This window comes from Aulonocara stuartgranti (assembly GCF_965226115.1).
Source record: "Aulonocara stuartgranti genome assembly, chromosome: 14".
In the NCBI taxonomy this organism is placed as follows: Eukaryota; Metazoa; Chordata; class Actinopteri; order Cichliformes; family Cichlidae; genus Aulonocara; species Aulonocara stuartgranti.
Window position 1 is genome coordinate 9,576,370 of NC_138950.1, and position 20,022 is coordinate 9,596,391.

At 39.3% G+C, this 20,022-nt stretch overlaps 1 protein-coding gene across 6 annotated transcripts in view; it reads right to left on the reverse strand.

Moving 5' to 3' along the window:
- Positions 1-171: 171 nt before the first annotated feature.
- frya (furry homolog a) overlaps positions 172-20,022 on the reverse strand; it is a 46,490-nt gene continuing 26,639 nt past the window's right edge. For 4 of the 6 annotated variants that reach the window (XM_082502543.1, XM_082502539.1, XM_082502541.1 and 1 more), the window contains exons 24-62: positions 19,883-19,940; positions 19,626-19,717; positions 19,210-19,382; positions 18,530-18,690; positions 18,182-18,292; positions 17,592-17,746; positions 16,753-16,855; positions 16,494-16,665; positions 15,912-16,168; positions 15,657-15,803; positions 15,384-15,552; positions 15,143-15,233; positions 14,962-15,044; positions 14,406-14,556; positions 14,128-14,231; positions 13,693-13,878; positions 12,684-12,882; positions 12,139-12,260; positions 11,834-12,021; positions 11,556-11,650; positions 10,880-11,460; positions 10,604-10,701; positions 10,360-10,530; positions 10,121-10,261; positions 9,483-9,662; positions 8,539-8,703; positions 8,116-8,190; positions 7,820-7,990; positions 5,841-6,041; positions 5,169-5,312; positions 4,224-4,387; positions 3,929-4,136; positions 3,430-3,579; positions 3,260-3,358; positions 3,088-3,171; positions 2,279-2,296; positions 1,981-2,091; positions 1,669-1,874; positions 172-1,573 (exon numbers count right to left, since the gene is read on the reverse strand). In XM_082502543.1, the coding sequence (XP_082358669.1) occupies positions 1,315-1,573; positions 1,669-1,874; positions 1,981-2,091; positions 2,279-2,296; positions 3,088-3,171; positions 3,260-3,358; positions 3,430-3,579; positions 3,929-4,136; positions 4,224-4,387; positions 5,169-5,312; positions 5,841-6,041; positions 7,820-7,990; positions 8,116-8,190; positions 8,539-8,703; positions 9,483-9,662; positions 10,121-10,261; positions 10,360-10,530; positions 10,604-10,701; positions 10,880-11,460; positions 11,556-11,650; positions 11,834-12,021; positions 12,139-12,260; positions 12,684-12,882; positions 13,693-13,878; positions 14,128-14,231; positions 14,406-14,556; positions 14,962-15,044; positions 15,143-15,233; positions 15,384-15,552; positions 15,657-15,803; positions 15,912-16,168; positions 16,494-16,665; positions 16,753-16,855; positions 17,592-17,746; positions 18,182-18,292; positions 18,530-18,690; positions 19,210-19,382; positions 19,626-19,717; positions 19,883-19,940 (6,043 nt within the window). In that variant the 3' untranslated portion in view covers positions 172-1,314. The remainder of the gene's footprint in view (positions 1,574-1,668; positions 1,875-1,980; positions 2,092-2,278; positions 2,297-3,087; positions 3,172-3,259; positions 3,359-3,429; positions 3,580-3,928; positions 4,137-4,223; positions 4,388-5,168; positions 5,313-5,840; positions 6,042-7,819; positions 7,991-8,115; positions 8,191-8,538; positions 8,704-9,482; positions 9,663-10,120; positions 10,262-10,359; positions 10,531-10,603; positions 10,702-10,879; positions 11,461-11,555; positions 11,651-11,833; positions 12,022-12,138; positions 12,261-12,683; positions 12,883-13,692; positions 13,879-14,127; positions 14,232-14,405; positions 14,557-14,961; positions 15,045-15,142; positions 15,234-15,383; positions 15,553-15,656; positions 15,804-15,911; positions 16,169-16,493; positions 16,666-16,752; positions 16,856-17,591; positions 17,747-18,181; positions 18,293-18,529; positions 18,691-19,209; positions 19,383-19,625; positions 19,718-19,882; positions 19,941-20,022) is intronic. The other 2 variants (XM_082502540.1, XM_082502544.1) reach the window with 1 other exon arrangement.

The window sequence follows — 20,022 nt, forward strand, 5'->3', positions numbered from 1 at the left end:
ACAATAATAATAATCTAATTGAATTATTTAGTAAGCAGTCGTTAAACTTTTGACTTTATATGATACTAAGCTGGAAGACTCACTTCTTCACTTTTATTTATCTGCGCAGTTTAAGCAGATAAATAAAAATAAGCAAATAAATAAATTCCAATAACAAATTCCAACCACAAATAAGAAATCTAAGCTTAATTTTATTGTTGTATTAGTGAACAGAATACCAAAGTACAGTACATTGCAAAGGCAGTTTTTACAGCATTTACAAGGCCAAAGGCTACACCACTGTTGTGGAAGATTTATATATATATATGTATATGTAGCTACTCACTCTGCATGCACCTAAACTGTAACTTCATAAAAATACAATCTGATGAGTCTCAGCAAAGCCCCCCTTTTCACTATGTACATTTTCTTTCATTTAAAATAGTTTCTCTCTTTGTTCATAAACTTTACTATTACATTTTTATTGTACACAGAATTTGCACGCTTGGCAGGTTTAACAGATAAAATAAAATATTTTTTCTATAAATCTAGTCTGATAAAAGCACATTTTCTTTTGTTAACAATATAAATAATTTACCTATTTGCTAAAAGCTGCACAGTTAAAAGGTACAGTAAGATGTTTTGAGTAACAGATAACCCACACAAGAGTTTGTAGGATTGAGAGACATTACAGTAGATCTGCAGCATGTCAGAATTTTTTTAACATGAACCACTTGCAGTATACAAATCAGTCTTAATAATTCCATCTGTGATGGTCGTCAGACTTGAATTCACACACTCAAGCACACTCATAACACACCTACACCAACACACAAACCAAGTAATGAAGCCTCCCTTTTTCTGTGCTAACAGTGTTCATGTTTTCCAATGCTATGATATTCAAATACATAATTTCAGGAGACAGTAAATTTCTTCCACTTTAGTGAAGGATTGCACATTTTCCCTTGACAATTAAAACAACATAACTGAAAGAGAATAACTCAGCTTTGGTATTTCATTTCATTTTTCTTTAAATGTGAAAATTATGTACTTCAGTACACACAGGCTGCTTTGTGACATTTCTATTATTAGTGCAATAAAAGCTGTACTGTGTTTGCAACAGCAAAGTCACTCATCAGTCTAAAAACAACAGTACTGCTGCACATCTGAAGATTGGACTTCATGACATTCTGATGTACTTTAAGCAAGAAGAGGAAACAGCGGTTTGGTTATTCCCAAGAGAAAGTTCACCCTTGAGATGATAGAAGCTACCACAGACAACAGGTGACACTAGGCATGACATTGGGTGTTTTGTAGTTCTGGCTGTCAGAGTCATCAGAGAGTTGAGCCTGAAACCCTGGAGTCTGGGAGAAATGCTGTGATGGTGCGGTAGCCCTGGGCTCTTCGGATCATGTCCCGAGTTTCTCCATTAAGTTCCATCAACTTGACAGAAATTTCTGTCAAGTCTTGTTTTGAACCCACCAGAGCAAAAGTTCCTGTCTGACCCAGAGTTTGATGTCTAAAGTAGATGTTCAGCAATGTTTGGACCTCATCCTCAGAGTGGCTACCAAAGATATCATTAGGCCACATTGTTCTGGAAGGAAATCATAAGTATTTGTTTTAATAAGTAACACATTTATCAAAAAACACTTTTAATAAACACTGAAACAAGAATTTTACTTTTCTCACCTGCACACACGAATGTAGTGAACAGCGGTTGGAAAGTCATTGTTCTTTAGACCTTCTAGGATGGCCTGCACTGCAGCCTCGGAGGAGCTAAAAACCGGCTCAGAGCAGGAACTCTCACAGGCAGCAATCTCATCATTTGCCACTGAAGCAGCTGCTAACCTCAGGTTGCTCTTCAACTCATTAAGCTCTTGGGACATGTTTGTCAGCTAAAAGTCGAGAGGGGTTTATGTTACTGAACAGGAACACAGATAAAAAAAAAAGTGTGTTTTATGCCTTCAAAAACTGAAGAGAAGCAAATGCAGATATACCTACCTCTGGAACAGAGCTTATTGCATGGACCTGTTCAGTCAGTTTGCAGTAGGACTGAAAAAGCAGCAACAACTGAAAGTGGAGTTTGTAGAGTCTTTGACAGAGCTCCAGTTGCTGAAAGTAATAGAAAATGATTATCAGAAAATAAGTCTTTAACTTCTTGTTTCCTCCTTTTTAAAATGTCTGCACAACCGCAATTGAAGACTTAAAAAAGTATCCTTTTGCTGAAAATGACAATACAATAAATACAATGTTGTTTTGTTTTAAATCGGAAAGTAGAGACAAGCCTTTTCCAACTTACAGCCAGAAATTCCATTTGCTATCAAGCAAGCATGTTATGGGGTAGAAAAGAAGTAAGAAGTAAGGAAAACACACAGAGAGAATGAAATTCATGCAAATGGTCATTATTTACAACATAGAGTGGGTGAGAAGTATAGAACAGGTCTAACTGGTGTCATTTTATTGACATGCACAGAGGAAGAAAGTTAGGGTAGATGTTTGTGCAAATTAGAATTATGAAGAGGGCTTATAGTTTCCATGAACTATTAAATACAAAATAAATAAATAAATAAAAACACGTTTTTAAAAAAGAAAAAGAAAAGCCAAGCATGTTCTGCATGTTAATCAGCACTCACTTAAGTGACAAATTCATACATTTTAACAGCAAAACTTTCTATTTTGCTGTTAACCATCTTCAGTTATGAAGCCTGATTAAATTGCAACATAAGAGAGCTCACTCCCATGCCCAGAAGAACTGAAAATCAACACAATGCACACTGGATATGAAATATTAAATGTGACGTGCATCAACTTAAGTTTGTCAAAAACTTAAAGTGCAAGAGAATTAGAGGTAACACTCACAGAGCTACAGTATCACACAGTAATCCCAATGCAGAAAGTACAGTATGAAAGATCAGATGAAATGGAATCCTTCATATGTTCAGTTCAGTTTTTGTTAAATGTACATAATCAACAATTATTTTGGTTGTACACTGGCTTAATGCAGTATCTAAGCCAAAGTAAATACTAACCCACTGCTTTACTTTATCCCACTGTTGATATGATAGCATGAGATGCTCAAATAAATATATTTATAATAATTATTATTACCTTTTCCTCATGCTCCAGTGGTTGACACGTTATCACCGAACCCCCAGCACTCTTGGGAAAAGCAGCTTTACAGTTGCTCAACCACTGTGTAAAACAGAGGTCAATTTAAATAATTCAGCAACAACATACAGGTGACATCTAGAGTGACAAGCACACGATAAGAACCACTTACTGTGAGAACTGCCTCCTTTCTGTTGTTGTAAGTATCAAAATATTCTTGAAGTTCCAACACACTAAATTTCATCTTTTCAAGGAGTCCATAAGACATGATCTGGAAAAATACCAATTTGTCATTAAATTTGTTGAAATACACTGGAAGTCGCTAAATGTCAGGCAACTTACTGTGTCTGCATCAATAAAAAGTGTTGGGCACTCTGAACATGATGTCAGCATCTGAGAAGACCTCAAAAACTTTGATCCTAGTCCTCTCAGGCCATCACCAAGGTAACTGACGGCATCACATGTCAAAGAACAAAATTTGGTTTGGATATTCTGCAAAACATAAAAAACATGCTGTCTGTAACACCACTAGAATCCCGCCTACATAATTTAAGGCACTAGTGCATCCTTCATTAATTCAATTTTTCTGAAATGTTGCCCTGTCAGCTTTGGTCAGTGAAGTGAACAACAACCGGTTAATGGATCTCAGGAGATTTTCAAGCTGAGAGCATCTACGGAGTGACCCTAATTTTCAATTAAGCAGTCCTCTTCTGAAAGGTCAGTTTGCCTTATAGCTAATCCTGTTAACCTTTCGGTTTAATTATACAATTTGACATCTCATACTACACGTCGCGCTGATGTCTTTTGGGATTAGGCTGGCTGCAGGGTCAAGCTATAATACCTGAAAAAGTGAGGAAAACACATGAAAAGTGTAGACGGCACAGGATCCATCTGAGTCAGACACAAGCTGGTTGATGTGGCTTCGCCAAGCCTCTTCTGCATCATCGCACACATTTGGCTGGAAAGCCGCAAGGATGGCAGAGAAGAAAGGTGACGGTGGTGGTGAAGAACGCGACTCCGGCATGTCATCTCGCTCTTCCTCAGCAAGACTGAATGGATATGGCCACATCTTAGGAGAAGTGCATTTTTCATGACACTTTATTTATAGCTAAATATTTAAATGCTGCAATAGGTACCTTGGTAAGCAGCCTTCAAGATCTAGTTTTCCTTTGTAATCATTGTTAGTTATATCCATTGTCAAACTGTCACCACAGTGATACTCAGGGGGCAGCTCAGTGATGGAAAGAGAAATGTCCTCCTCATGGACAATGTTGTCATCATCTTCTTGTGACATCTCATGCTGAAAGAAAGCAGAAGAGACAGTTGACAACTGGAAATATTAATGTAATTAATTACAAAACAAATACTGAAGCAGCATGCATGAAATGTATTCCCTCTGTTATTTTTAGTTATTAAACAGTAACACTAACCTTGCCATGGGACCCTATGGACACTCCTTGTGGTGTTTTCTTTTATTTGGTCAATTTAGTGTGCAAAAATTATGCCAATTCAATGGATAAAAAATTTGAACTTAGCCAGCATCGTGGCTCTGCACACTCAGAGATTGAAACAGGCAATGTGTAAACCTTTTCTGACCTTCCACATGCTGAGAGATTTTAGTTTTGCTTACAGCCACCCACACAGAAGCAATAGGCATACACATTGCCTTAAATAGACAGATACAGAAAGAAAGAAATGTTTTTTGTTTCTACTGCTGGCTACAACCCCTCACATCCCCAGACAAACTGCCACAATTAAAGTTAGACAAGAAATAGCCCGGAGCCCAAAGCTTTAGATCACCTGCTTGTCAATTTTAGTTGTTTTTTTATGATTTTGCATGCAACTACTGAAATATCAAGAAAAGGTCACTCATGCTCTACTCTAAAGAAAGGAAATGTAGAAAAGTCACAGTGTTGCAAAATAACACCTATGATTGCCTTAACCCAAAGCACATTTAACATTCAATACACGAGAAAACAGAACAGCTCCTATTTAGCAAAATTAGTAAAGAACTCTATTATAGAACTACGATAGGAATTAGTAGTTCCCAGAATCTCAGACACTCTGAAGCCCTTATTCACCCGGTGCTTCGAGTCCTCTGGTTGTTGGACCTCGAAACTTGGATTTTTGGTGCTCAGAGGAGTCGAATCTGCTGAAGTGGTATCGCAGAAGGGAGAGGGAGAGTCAATGCTACTCATCTCTGCAGTTGGAGAGAGGCTGACAGTCTGAAAAAGAGACAAAGAAACATTTAATAGAATCTTTAAAATAAACGGCACTGAACTAAAAACAGCAAAATCGTCTGAAACTGTATCACCGACAGTAGTGGAGTTTCTTAAAACTCAAAAGCAAGAGGTGAAGATGACGGCTGTGTTGACCCACAGGTTTCAGTCTGCTACGGCAACTTTAGCAACCTTTAGCTAATGCTGAATGGCTCTTTCTGTCATGGAATAACAGAAAGGTAATGGAACAAGACAGAATGTGACAGAAAGGCCCATTATATTTTCAGACTTGAAAATCTGGCCCTAAGCTTGACACTAGAGGAAAAGTCTTAATCTGAGAGAGAAAGACATTTTTTAAACCCTATACAGCTTGGCACAGAGAGTGGCACAATAGAAAAAAACTCTTGAATTGTTAAGATATAAAGAGTTTGTCCTTGAAATCCCTTTTACTTGTTACAGTTGGTTTTAACTGTTATTTGAGGTTTTACCTTCATTGTGATTTTCAATTATTATAACACAAATGAATAAACTTACAAGCTGTGAGTGGGAGAGTGTCTGGCTGGTGGTCAGGGAATCCTCCTCAGATGACTCGTCTGAATCTTCATGAGCGAGCTTGCTGAGGCTGGGCATGCTGCTGGACATCTGACTTTCCTCCAAAGGCTGCAGGTCATTTCGGTCCAGACTGTCCATAGAGCGTCTACGCACACCCCAGTTGAAGTTGTCCATAGTCTCTCCCTGCAACAGTAAACATCTGTTAGATACCGAGTACCAAGTAGCACAGCATAATCTTTTCTTCAACACAAACTTCATAAACATACTTCACACCAACATTTACACAACCATGCAGTGCTGGTTCTGGGAGGGGACAGTTTATGGGAGAGTTTTTTCCCTTCAAAGCTAAAAAAGGAAGGAACAGCGGTGCTCAATGCAGTAAGCCCTCCTTAACATGGTCACAATTCAAATATTAACAGGCTTTAATTGCTTTGGTCTTTTTAAAAAAAAAAATACAGAGTGATTTTCAAGCGTGACTCCATGGATGCTAGCCAACTCTCACGTTCCACCAAAGCTCCACATCAACAGACAAAACAAGCATATCCAACTACGATTAGTTTAAAACCTGTCACAGTAAAGGCTCTGACTTTGACATTTCTTGCCCATATTAATCATTTAGGTTTTTTCGATCGAGTTTCCTGAAAATATGGTGTTAGTGAAGCCTAAAAACCACACTAAGTACATTTCAGAGTCTCAAGAAGTAACAACAGCTTTTTCTTACATCCTTGGCAAATAATACAGTTTAAATGTTTACAATTAGCAAAGGTAATTTACTGTTTGGATTTCAGTGTGATGGAGGGTTAAACCTGAGCAGAATTTCTTCCACTGAGTCTCTAGATGGAGCCAACACTCCATGATATGAACAACTGTGGCTTGCTTTAGAAAATCATATGATGTTGACCAGATAGCCATATAACTATAGAAAATTATGATTAAATGTATTCACTTTATGTCAATCATATGATAAAAAAATATTAATAAACATTATGATAACTTATGGAATAACAATTAAAACCCATCAGTTTTTTCTGTCACTTAATGTTACAGCTTGATAAGTCTGTCAACTTACATAGTGCCAGCTTTGCTTCCTGACTTCACATAGTCAAGACTTTAACATTAAAAATCTTTTCCGGGCTTACTGACTGAAGCACTTAAAATGTGTTTGTACAAAGCGCACGGTTCCTTTCACACACACTCACATTACCAATATGTCTGCAGCAGGCCTGTTGTTTCAGCCTGAATTCTGCAATTGACCTCTCTGTATTTTCCTAATATCACAGTTTTGTCTTTCCTTGTAAGATTAGTTGCTCTTTTGCTAGTAGACCTGTCAATGTTTCTGATTGGGCCAGATGCTGCCAACACCATCCCTTTTGTGTAAACACACTTGTAGCTAGACTGGAAAGCCCTGGTTTGAGTTATTGAGTTGATAACCACAGTCACATAACCACTTAGGCTGAGTGCCAGTGTGAGATCAAGTACTGGTAAATCTGGTAAAACGGGCTTTAAGATACCCTATATTTTAATAGCAACTACTAGACCATGATGATAAGCCTGGTGAGAGAACTAAGAATAACATGCTGTGTTTCCAATACTCTACTCTCTAATACAGGGACATTGCAGAATCAGTTTTGTAACTAACACAACATGCATGCATACTTTCTACTCTTTGCCGTCAGTCGACTAAAATATCTGCACAAGCAAATTGTCATTCATAGAACACAGCAAATAAAAATGTAACACAACTAAACTTACCTGTAGCTCCTAGATAGCACAGATAGAAAAAAAACACAGAAAAAGAAACCCTGTTACACAGAGCAGGCAGACTTGACCCAACACAGTACTGCTCCTCAGTGGAAAATCCTCATTACAGTCTTTATAAGGTTTTCTTACTGCTCTTGTTTTACATCTACTTTAACATCTAAAGTATAAGTAATTATTCTACCAAGCATCCCATGACTCACCTCTCCATCCTCAAGCTCAACATCCAGGAAGTCAAAGTCTCTAAAGACTCTGAACTGCTGCTCTGAGGTGGTGTCATCTGTGTTTTCTGGTTCCCGAGTCCCGTCATCAGAGGATACCTGGCTAGGCTGGTGCTCCATAAGATCCAGCTCCCCACAACTTGAGAAAATCACCTATACCGAACAATGAACAAAGAAAAACAAAAAAAAGGCAAAATTGTTATTTTTTTTTAAAATCCATGATTAAAAAAAGTTCAGAGTGCTGAATTTCCCAACGGACAACATAAAGTATATCTTACTGAAGGATTTTTTGTGAGCCCCACTTCTTGTCCCAGCAGAGACAACACATTCACCAGTTTTTCCCGTGTTCTTTTCTGCAGAGGGAAAGAGAACACCCAAATATTGTGAATAAATCCCTTTAATTTGATCCACATTATAGTTTTTTGTGAACATTTGACTTTTGTATCTGTTTGAGTATCCTACCATTTTAAAATTTAGTCTCATATTTGCCTGGCATCAACATGCATTTCCCCTTATTTGGATATACAATGGGATTTAAATTTTGGGAATAAACAGGATGAAGACGTCTCAAACACAGCATGTGCATCAAATACATCCTGCGTTGTGATTGTCTTGCATAATGAAATACAATTACATGCAATGTCTTCATTTGTCAAATCCTAACAGTTTTACACATTGACCCCTTGGGAATAAGTTTTCACCTGAGAAGATTGAGGCCTTTTCCAGCTGACTGGCACCAACACGTTGTTTAAAGTGGATCCAGAGGAGGTAGAGGAGGTGCTGTGGGTCACTGCTGTTGTCATGCTCTTCACATCCTGGCCTGGAGTGCGTCGGAGATCATCAAAACGACGACCAATCACTGGCGTCTGAAAGAATCGACACAAACAAACAATTGTGAGGACAAAATTAAAATGAGCAAAAGCAGGAAGAAGAGAAAGTCTTTCTCTGCTTAGTCAATCCATTACTCAGGCTCCTTGACAGCTCCTGCTTCGTCTAGGCTCACAGTTCCAAAATGACTGTAAAGCAATCAACACGTCAAGATAGGCTGATTGCTTTTTTACAAGTGGTCACAGCTTTTATTCCACTTGACATTCAAGAAAAAAACCCAAACCCAAAACATCAACTTTCTCGGTTTTATACTCAATCTTAAAATGTCCGAATATCATAACAACTATCACTGGTGTGCCCAGTATGTCTAAAGTTTAAAGCCACCCTGTTGGCTGCTCACTACAACTCCCTGACTCACATACAAAGACGGCAGCAAAAAGCTGACATCATTTCCTGCCATTCATGAACTACACAAACAGCTCCCTGTTCGGTTCCCACACATACGCCGCTCTCCTTGTATCTTTTACATCGCTTTCCAGCTCTGCACTGCTTGACTAATTGTGTTTACCTTTCACGCTTTCAAGCTAATCTCACAGGGTTTGGTCGAAAAGAAATATCACCATTAAGGAAGGGGAAGAAATGTTTCCTTTCCAAAGACCTTTAAAAGATTCCACACAACCTCAACAAGTACCACACCCTGGAAAATACAGGGAAATATACAGGGGCGAGCATACATTTCAAGGATTAACCTTTCTTTTCACAAGAACAACAAGGACTTTCACACAGTGAAAAGAAAGTCAAAGAAATGGCCTCTAACCTGAGATATGTCAAAGTGGAAATCCAGCGTTTTCCCAGGCAAGGCCTTGGAAGAGCGGTCCCAGACACGGCTGATGTCCTCGTAGGAGAGGTCACTTTGTGGAAATGAAGGCTGTGCCAAACTGGCCGATCGAGAAACCACCAGCTTGAGTATATTCTGTGCTTCTCTCCAATGAACAGTCTACAGCAAAAACAGAAACACACACAACTTCACCTGTATGTGCAGACAAAGAGCAACACAAGATGTAAAAACACAGTTTTCATGTAGTTTTATTTATAGTTACAGAGGTACTAAAGGGAAATGGATGCCATATGAGAATAAGCAGAGGCTTGGCCCATAGCAGAACAGCAGACTGTTTATAGATTGGGTGTGTCCACAAATTTACAGCGCTGACATAAGACAGCTTTTTCCTTTTTTTTCACATGAGCACTAAGAAAAAGAGCAAGGAATACAAGACTCTTACGCAGAGCTCTCAGCTAAAGATTTGAACTGAGCACATGCGCATGCAAAGTATATGTTAGTGAGTTTCTACAAAATTGTCAACTTATTCTATTTTTAAAATATGTTCGATGGCACATAAAGTCACTGCATATTCAAACTAATACATTCCCGATAAAAAAAGGACCATTTGAACTCACCTGGACAAATTTCTCTATTGTCTTGAGCACCTCTATGTTGAAGGGTTTGGCTTGAATTACACTCAAGTCCATGTGGCTCAGGAGGCTGTAGATAATTTGCAAAAGGGTCTGCTGCATACTTGGGAGACCTTTCTCCAACAGCTATTACAACAACAAAAGAAAAGAAAAGAGAAAACTCACTTTACATAGTACTTTTAACACACTGTAATTGTGACTTAGCACCTTTCAGCTGTACACACCTCTGCCATATAAGTGACCAGACTCAGGGTGATATCCGAGAAAGCTTCGTGAAGATATCGACACACCACATTGACCCAAGAGAAGCAGTCTCGTGTGTAGGAGTGGGTTTTATACAGAGCCATGACATGAGCAAGGTTGGAAAGCTTGGCGTTGTTCTCCTCAAGGCATACCTACACACACAAAGGTGTGTTAGTTTAAGATGTGAAATTTGTGAAATGAAAAAAAGGGATAAAAATGGCAAACCTGTGCGATCCTCTCAGCAACCTCCTGACAGAACTGTGTGGGGCCATCAAAGTTCTGTACCAGATGAGGGAGCAGGCAGAGAACATTCAAAGGAAAACCTAGTAGACAAAAAACCCCCCGAAAAACAAAACAAATGACATTAATATAAAATTTTGGAAAAAAGTCACAAAGCATGTGTCTTTGTACAAGTACAAAAAAAATAAATATATAAATGTAAAGTTTATCCGTCCACTGTTTACTTTTAAAACCACTTATTTATTGATTCCTACATTATACCTATGGCTTGTGATGTGTCCACAACAGGCACTCGCGACACAGGAGTCAGTTGGCATAAGAGATGAAGCGTGAGATCGGTTGTAGACATGGAGGTGAAACCCTTTAAAAGGAGCTGCTGCAGCCCAGTGAAGGTGCTCCATTTTAGCTGATTATGCAGCTTCTCCAGCTTCTCTCTGTTTTCCTGTTTGTCCAGTGACATGTTGGCCAGCAGCTTATTCAACAGTCTTAAAGACATCTGATACTCAAACTCAAAGTCTGACTCCATCAGTGACACTGCCACCCAGAAGATGGTGGCTAGCAGGTTGCTGGGGTGGTTGATGCTTGTTGGGTCAGTCACACTGTCTCTAGATGAGGATGAGCTGCGAACCTTAGCTAACAGAGCTTGCTGTTCAGAGGCTTGGATACGGTCCAGTGTGGCACTGCGTGGTGGATCAGACCACCGGTCTGCCTCTCCAAACTTCTTGGGAACAGAGGAGCTCCTTTGATGTCTGCTCCTTTCTTCTCTCCTGAGATTGAGCTGCCCTGTGCTCTTCCTGTTAGATAGCAGCTTGAAACTGGTGAGGAATTCTGGGGATGAGGCTCTGTGATGATAGCATGGAGAAATAATTTAAAGTCACTACATATTTGGGCAGAAATACCATCTTTGAACATAAATTCATGTAGAGGAGACACAAACCTTGTCAAAATAGCCATGAGATCACTGTTTTTGAGACACTCAGCCAAGTTACCCACCACTGACTCCAGCGTGAGTAATATTTCCATCACATAGCCCTGGCAGAAAAAAAAGACACACATAGATTTTTAGACTGTATTTTGATAATACAATTTAATAATTTAACATACAATAGTATAATTTTCTACACGGACGACCAACATTTGACACCATAAATGATGCAAACAAGAAATCCCCACATAAAAACTGGCACCATTCAAGTATACACATGGCGCTCTGACCTGCACTTCTTCTCCATGTTCACCGATGACTTCCACCAGCCTTGAGAGAAGGTCAGACACAGCGTGGGCAGATATTGGCTGGCGAAGGGCTCGAAACACCTGAAAGGAGCGGCCAGCGTAGTGACGCGATGAGCTACACAAGGCTGTCTGCAGCGCTATGTCGCTAAGCTGCTGTTCCAGATGGAAATCTGACAAAGACACAGACAGAAATGTGTAAATGAAAGTCATTCAGTTACACATAATGTTTAAGAGATAATCAAATTAAAGAAAATGAAAGAATTACTGTTACGGGCATACAGAATTACCTGACTTGGACTCTTTGAACACAGATACCACATATCGCAGAAAATTCGTCAGCTGCCCAGTGCTTTTTGAAATTTGGTTCTTTGGTGAAATGTCTTCATGGCACCACAGAGGTCCATATGCTCTATAAAACAATCATTTTTAGTTACTGAAAACAAACTATATTCTGAATCATTCGAATTAACAGTGCCAAGTCCAGCATAAGGTGCCTGTCAATTAATACAATCCTAAATATTTTTTAATTAGTTTTGTAAGATGACAGTTTTAATTTAAATTTACAGTGTGTTCAATTAATCGTGGGAAATGCCAGTCATATTTAAATCTCAGATCTAAGCTATGCTTATAAGAAATTGCATTATCCAGCAGCCCCACTAGGTGGGAACCAAAAACCAGAAATATAAGAAGTTTATCACCATATCAAGCCCATAACTAGCAATATTTTAATACATGCAGCCATACATTTTTTTCTGTTTGCAAAACTACAGTGTAAAAACTCATGCATTTGCTGAGTGACTCTAACGGAAGAATTACAAATCTGTGTCCATACCTTGTGGTTAAAAACTCAATTAGCTTGTTGGTTTTGTCATTCATTTTATTGGAGGCCACCAGGTCTTCCACCTCCTGTGAAATCTCTGGCAGGTTGCTGCTGCTGCCCCCCAAACTTAAACTGGATGACGTAGACGAAGAACTCAAACCCGAGTCTGGCCCGGGGGATGCCTGACACTCCCGCAGGAAGTCAAAACCTCCTGAACACATCACAGAAACAGGTGTGTGATTACAAACAAGTTACAGTGGTATATATTTTATGAATGTTTGATTTCATATACCTAACTGCAACTTTAAGCTACAGATGGATTTAGCCAGTGCAAGAAGAAGAGATGCTGTTGTGAGCACATGACTTGTGCTAAAACATTTTCATGGATGTAGATCCAGTAGTTCCTATTATTATTGCTGCAAAGCTAACCACTCTTTTGTTATAAACAAAAAGCCAAACCTTTGTGTAAGAAACCACATATTACACATGAACATAACACGCATATAAAAGAAAGTTGTATAAAGGATGTTTACTTTCGCTTTTAAACTATTGTTATAGCATTTTTTTTTATTGCTAATAAAATACATTTTTATTGGATATACATTTTCTTTTTTCATATGGTCAAATGGACAACAAATACTTTCAAAATGTGAAGACATTTGCAAAACATTTTATCAGCTAAGAGAGGAGCTAAAGCCAGCCATGCAAGCTTTAACAGATGGCCCCAATTTGGGAAAGTGGATAAAAATAGCAGAATGGAATGCTTTAATCAAGACCTTTGATGTGCTCTGGGCTCCATATTGCTTTTGGCACAGCATCCAAATATTTTCTCTCAAGATAAGAACCTTATCTATTGTCTGAAAGGAATGCTAGCCATTCCTTCCTAATGTTCGAGTTTATATTAGCCAAAGACAAGATCCGCATGTCAAAGGGCCAGCTGCTCAGTCAACCTCATCTAGGTCTACTTTAACCATTCAGTGAAGAGTGAATGTATTTATACTTGAAAAGGGCAGATGCTTACCTGAAGGCAAGTACTCCATCTGAATGCTTGGTTTGCAGGTGAGGGTCTTGGTACCATTGATCTCACGTGTCTGCAATAAGACCGCTGCAATAGTGTGGAAGTTGTTGTCGCATGACAATGCGATGAGCAGGTGGAGAAGAAGTCGTTTACTGTGTTCAAACACCTCTGGACGAAAGTGATCCATGCCTTGAATAAAAACAACATAATTGGACAAATAAGTCTATTTTATGGTCAATTCAATTTAAATTTCAGCTACTCCTTATGGTCATCTGGGACGAAGTAACACAGTAAGATCAAAACCTTACAATATTACAGAGAGAACATTAGGGATTCTCTCTGAGTTGCACTTTTCACTCAACTCTACAGTGCATCATTAGATATGTAATCATTATACTACAGCTGTTAAAGAGAAGACTGATTGTACTGTGAATTTACCCAAAAACAGTGAATGTAGCAGCAAAGGTAGATGCATGGTCCAATCCTCGGTCACACTGTGGTCCACGACCATCTCTGTCATGAAGATGACCGCTATGTTACACCTATAATAAGCAAACATTCACACTATTAACCCTCTGAGTGAAACACCATTTCATATCCTAAGAAAATCAATTTCTTAAGATAGATTTAAATAAAAACTTTTTTGTGGTGGATACAGATGAATACTATTACAGTAAATTCATTTAGAAACAACATAGCAGGTTATAGCAGCTAACCTGTGCAGTGGTCCCCTGGGAGTAATGGTCTCTGGTAAAAAGTCCACTAGTGGAGCCCAACATCCTCCAGTCAGAGGCATGGGCAGAGGATGGGGCTGGTTGGTCTCAATAACAGCCACAAGCCAGTCAGCATAGGGTGGCAAAGGTTCACCTGTATGGTTTAAGAGCCCATTGTTCATGATGTAAATACACAAAAAAGAACTTCAGTTTTGAAATATAGTTGTCATAACTAATTTCCAGGATTCTTTTAATAATCGTCAGATTATGTTTAGCCACATTTATCTCTAGAACCATTACAGGCTAAGAGGGTTTAACAAAGCTGTTTTTGGGTCACTAGCAGCAGTGTGGGGGCCCTAGGCTCAACTCCTTGTATTTTAGTGCCAATTATCACAGAGTCTCTTAAAAAGCCCCAGGCCACTTTGCACTGCTCATAAATTATCACTGGAATATGGCTGATTACCAATGTACCCTCCAACCAGGCTGTATATTCTATACTCATCAAAACCATTACAATCACATTTTCTTTCTTAGGTGCTTGGTACAGAAAAATACTCACTCTTATCTTCATCATAAGATCCTCCTGAGCTGTTGCTGTAGCGCGATTCCAGACGATTATGTGCTCGTATTATATGAGTAAGCCTGAAGTCACAGAAAAAGATTTTTTGATAATAGGGTAGGGTGTTGATAACACTGCGTTAAATCAATCACACAATTAAAGACATTTTTGCCCACTGCACCTCTCCTCATTCTCCTTTAAAGTCTTGGTATCATCTGTATCAGTGAAGCTTTCTTGGCCTGCAACAACAGTATTGCTGCTTGATGTGGTGCCTAGAAATTAATCAGAAATCAAGTGAGGCTAAACTCCAACACTGCTTCACATGCACAATTTGGATCTTTCCCAGAAGGGAATTTTAATGGTGGTTTACAAAAAACAAAAAACAAAAAATATATATGTGCAAGCTTTTTCAAAAGATGTACCTGAAGCAGCTGCAGAAGCCTTGCTTGTGGCTGTAAATCGATAAAAAGGAGGGCTATCACAGTGTTGCACCACAGGATTCACAGGATCAGTCTGCTGTAACTCAAATATCAGTTCCTCCATGGTTTGGATTGTGTTGTTTCGGCATAGATAGATCACCACCTTCTTGATCTGAATAAATACACCAACACATTTCTGTGAGAAACTGTAAGGATACAAAACCGCTCCCAAAAAACAAAGTTACATAACATTACAAACAGGGCTTGATATCTTACATATGGGAGAAGGGCAGTGTCACTGCTGACACCACACAAGCTGATGAGAAACTGCAGTGTGGTTCTCAGATTGTTGCTCCATTTGTCATTGCTGATTAAAGCATTCCAGGCATTTTCCATTTCTGGTCCAGGTAGATCATCTCCATACTGGGAAGGCAGGGGGTTAAAAAAAGAACATATTCCATGTCAGCTACGTTTATCTCAGATTACCTACGCCTCTTTTGATAAAATCATATTTCCCAAGCATGCGGTTACCTTGGCGGTCATAAACATGAGATTATTGAGAACCATAGATGTAGCTTGTAAGGAGCCCCAGCCAGTGCCTTTTAGTGGGTGTGATGAACCCGCGCTGGTTAATTGGCTAGAAGAGTTGTAACTTGAGGAACATGGTGAGAACATTGGGAGCAGCAGGCCGCTATCAACCAGCTCTATGTTACCAAGCCAGGGCAGGAGGTAGGTTAGCATGATCTGCCTCCCATTGGTATGAGTGGTGGGGAACCTCTGGCTAACCTCTGGAACAAGCAGAAGGAAGGCAATACAGTGGTCACTGTGGTTTTTTCATTTTATAGGAAACTCAAACACATGCTGTACATTCAGTTTCACCATAATTGGCAGTTTGATCCTGATCCGCATATGCATTAAACTTAAACAGGGGTTGCCCCTAAGTCAAGTTAGGCTCTCTGTGTGTCTGTGGTTAGCAGAAGTGGCCATAAAAAGAGGTCTGCTTCTCTGGGGGATGAGCCAGTAGTATTTAGAAAGAAACCGAGAGAAGATGACAAGCCTGTGAAAAGCTGAACTACAGTAAACTACATTACTATTACAAGCATCAACATCTACCTGAGAATAGAGGAAGTGTGAGCTCAGGGTACATCTTTGCCAGCTGGCAGGAGAGCTGAGGTAGGGAAACACTGTACAAAGGTGGCAGTGGACCATGTGTGCCATAGAGGATACTGTTTGGCTTTTGCTCTGCGATCTTCTTAGAGTATGCAAACAACTTAGCTTCAAGAATCTGTTAAATGGAAGAGGGAGAATGTGTCCTTTAAGCTGGAACCACAGAAAACTGCATAAAAGAGCTCAGCAAACTGAGGTTTCTCACCTGCATTAGCTGCATTGAAATCTCATAGATTTCTCTGTTGGTGTCTGACGCCTTAAAGAGCACCAGATTTAGCAGCGTTACTATGTCACTTGGGTAGGTTTTGCTTGTGAAGAAACAGAGAAAAATGAGTATGAATCACTTATTTAGTGTTATCAAAGTAAGAGGCTCATGTTGCAAGATTTAACATCCACATTATGGTGTTGTTCCTAAAATGTAATTATTGCTGTTTTAGCAACACAACTTACTAAGCACGTTGTTTTAATCGACTGGAAAAATAGGAAATACTTAATACTTAACCCACACATGCCCTTTAAAACTCTGTAAAAATATTATAACTGTTTCAGAACATATGCAAAATGGGTGTGTTATGCAGCAAACAAGCGTTAGTATTGCCGAAAAAAACGTACCAACATATGATGTTTGTGAAACAGCCTATTTTTCACCCATACTATAATCCTTTCTCGATACTTAATTGAGTAGTTTAAGTGTTTAGATTGTAGCAGAAGAAGTTAAAGAAGAAGATAAAGATGAATGATAGTCCTGGAGCAACTCTGACAATAATGTTGTATGAACAACACAGTGATATCAAATACATCATTTCATGCATGTTTCAATTTCTGAGATAAAGCAAGTGAAGAATTTCAGTGCAATAGTGAGTTGTTAGTTTGAGACTTTGGCTAATTTACTTACTAAAATGGACCGTAATGCTAAATGAGAGAATTCAGTGTCAGTCCAAATTAGCCAAAGTAAATGCACTTCAAAAACCTATACAGATAAACTAATGAAGACCCAATAAAAAAAAATCACTGAAAATGCAAAATTCATCTGAGATTTTGTACCTGCAGCCACAGACTGTAGCGATGGCTTTGAAGCACCCCGAGGCGACCTGCTTTGAGCCTGTGTAGCAACGATCCACAGCCCAGTTGAATAGGTTGACCTGGTCAACATTGAGTTCCAGCAACAAGATGACAACTTCACAGCCAAGCTGATGGACCTGAGCCAGGAGCAAACACCAACACAGACTTTTTTAGATTTAATTTCTTCTTTTTCCCCCTCCCTTGTACTCCACACTTTGTATCAGTCATCAGTAAATGATTTAAGGTCTCAGTGTAGCATGGTTCTAGGAGCTCTACAAAGAAGTTGATAAATGACCAGTTAATGCAACTCCTCAAACCACATAATAAATTGTGCTAAGGAAAAATATCTAAAATAAACATGCAGGTGCTTTATCTTGTATCATAAATGGGAATAAAGTCAAAATCAGTTTATCCTGAAAGAAAACTGCCCTTCTCCAGCAAGATAATGCTGAGCAGTTGGCAAGCACTAGTGCTGGCTTTTTATAAAGCAAGCTTCAGAAAGCTATCCGAGGGGCTTCCTGGGTCAGCTCCTTGTTTAAATGCACCACAGTGGTAAAGTATTGGCTACAGACCCGCTGATCCTGGCAGGCTAGTATATTATCCAGCCACTTGTAGAGGTATCCGTCTGGAGAGAGGCCAACGTTATCAAACACAGGCCCACAGCACAGCACAGCAGACATAGCCTGTGAGAACATCAGCCAAGAATGCTCACATGTTAATGGTTTAAACAACCAAGACAAGACAACCCTATTCACTCTGCCACTGTTCTACCAACAACTCTTTCTTTTTATCTAGAAATGCGACATAACATTTAATCTCAATGTGGTCATTCAACACAGCTGAATACTAAACAATCAGATTCTTCTTACTTATTCTGAATTTGTGACTTAGTCATTTACTTAGAGTCTAATTATGATTACCTTTAGGGCACAATACTGATATCTTGTGATCTGATGATTTCTGTCGCTGTAGCGATCCAGAGGAGTGAACATGATGCTGAAAGGCCCAGCCCACTGGCTGAAGAGGATGAAGAGGTGATGCCGCAGGCTCTGCTGTGGAAACAGGAAGCGTCTGTGGTGCACTGGGTTGGAGGTGGAGGTGGAGGGGATGAAAGAGCTTGTTATAGGTTTGCTCATTAAAAAAGTCTAGAGCCAGCAAAAATTATCCCGGCATCTTAAGCCCATCACAACTAAATAAAAGTGCATTTTCCCAATCTGATAATAGGTTCTTGATGTCCCCTGACAGACTATTAGCCATTCAGTGGGGACTTGTGAATGCTTGGCAACTCATGAGTCATCACCTGCCCTTTCCTGCACTGTCTTTAAGTAGAACTATTCTTGGATCCACTCCCCTTGGGCTACATCCAAATCAAGATCAATGTCAAGACTCTGGTCTTTCATGCAGTGTTCTAATGGCAGCCTAATGGAAACCTATTATACAATTCACTTTTCGCAAATGGACAGATGGATTACACCAGGTACTCATAAAAAGGAATACAGAACTTTCACATTTTCTGCTAAGTAATTTATCAGTCTGACCTATAGAGCAGTGACTGGTCTGACAAGAAAGGACTTTAAATTTAAGCTAGTTGCAGTAGTACCTGGTACGCATTGGATGAGGTTGGCCACCATGGCACTGAAGTGAGCTCGGATGTCCTTAAGGATCTCTGCATCTTTATCATTCTCAGCTTCCAGAAGCATCCGGGTCAGATCCACATATTCCAGGAAGAGAGCCCCCAGGGCGAGTGTGTCACGTTCCAATGCTCCATTTGTACTGTGGCATGAAAAAAAAAACCCCACAGAGACACCCGGTTCAGAGACATCACCAAGAAAATATTATGCAATAATGACATATTCACTTCTGTTTAAATACCTATAAACTGTAGCACTAATGGCAATTATTTGTATCAAAAACTCACTTGCATGAAACTGGGGGAGCCGTCTCTGTAATTAAGTACCTTTTTGCGATTCAGTCTTTTTTTGGGCTAACAGTGTCAACTGATACTATCACACTAACCTATCACTGATGACACCAGCATCAGCCAGGAGCTCAAATATCCTCAGCAGTTGAAGTCTCAGCAGGTCTCGTCGTTCACGCCGCTTCTTGTTCTGTAAAACATAATTAGAACATCTTTACAACCAGATTGTCTGTAAAAATAAAATGTTCTAAACTATATGAACTCTTTAACAAATACTACATTATAGTCTAACATAGCTATAAATTCTCTCTGATTGTGCATATTTTGCATATATTATTAATTGAGTCATATATACCTCAGGTCTTCTCTCTAATGCCTCTTTCATAAGGGGATGCAGCTCCTCCACAAGCTCTCTGTGTGCATTAAAAACATAAACTCGTGATATAAATGTAAAATACAAAATGAAGTTCAGTAGCAAAAATTAAACTGCAGAAT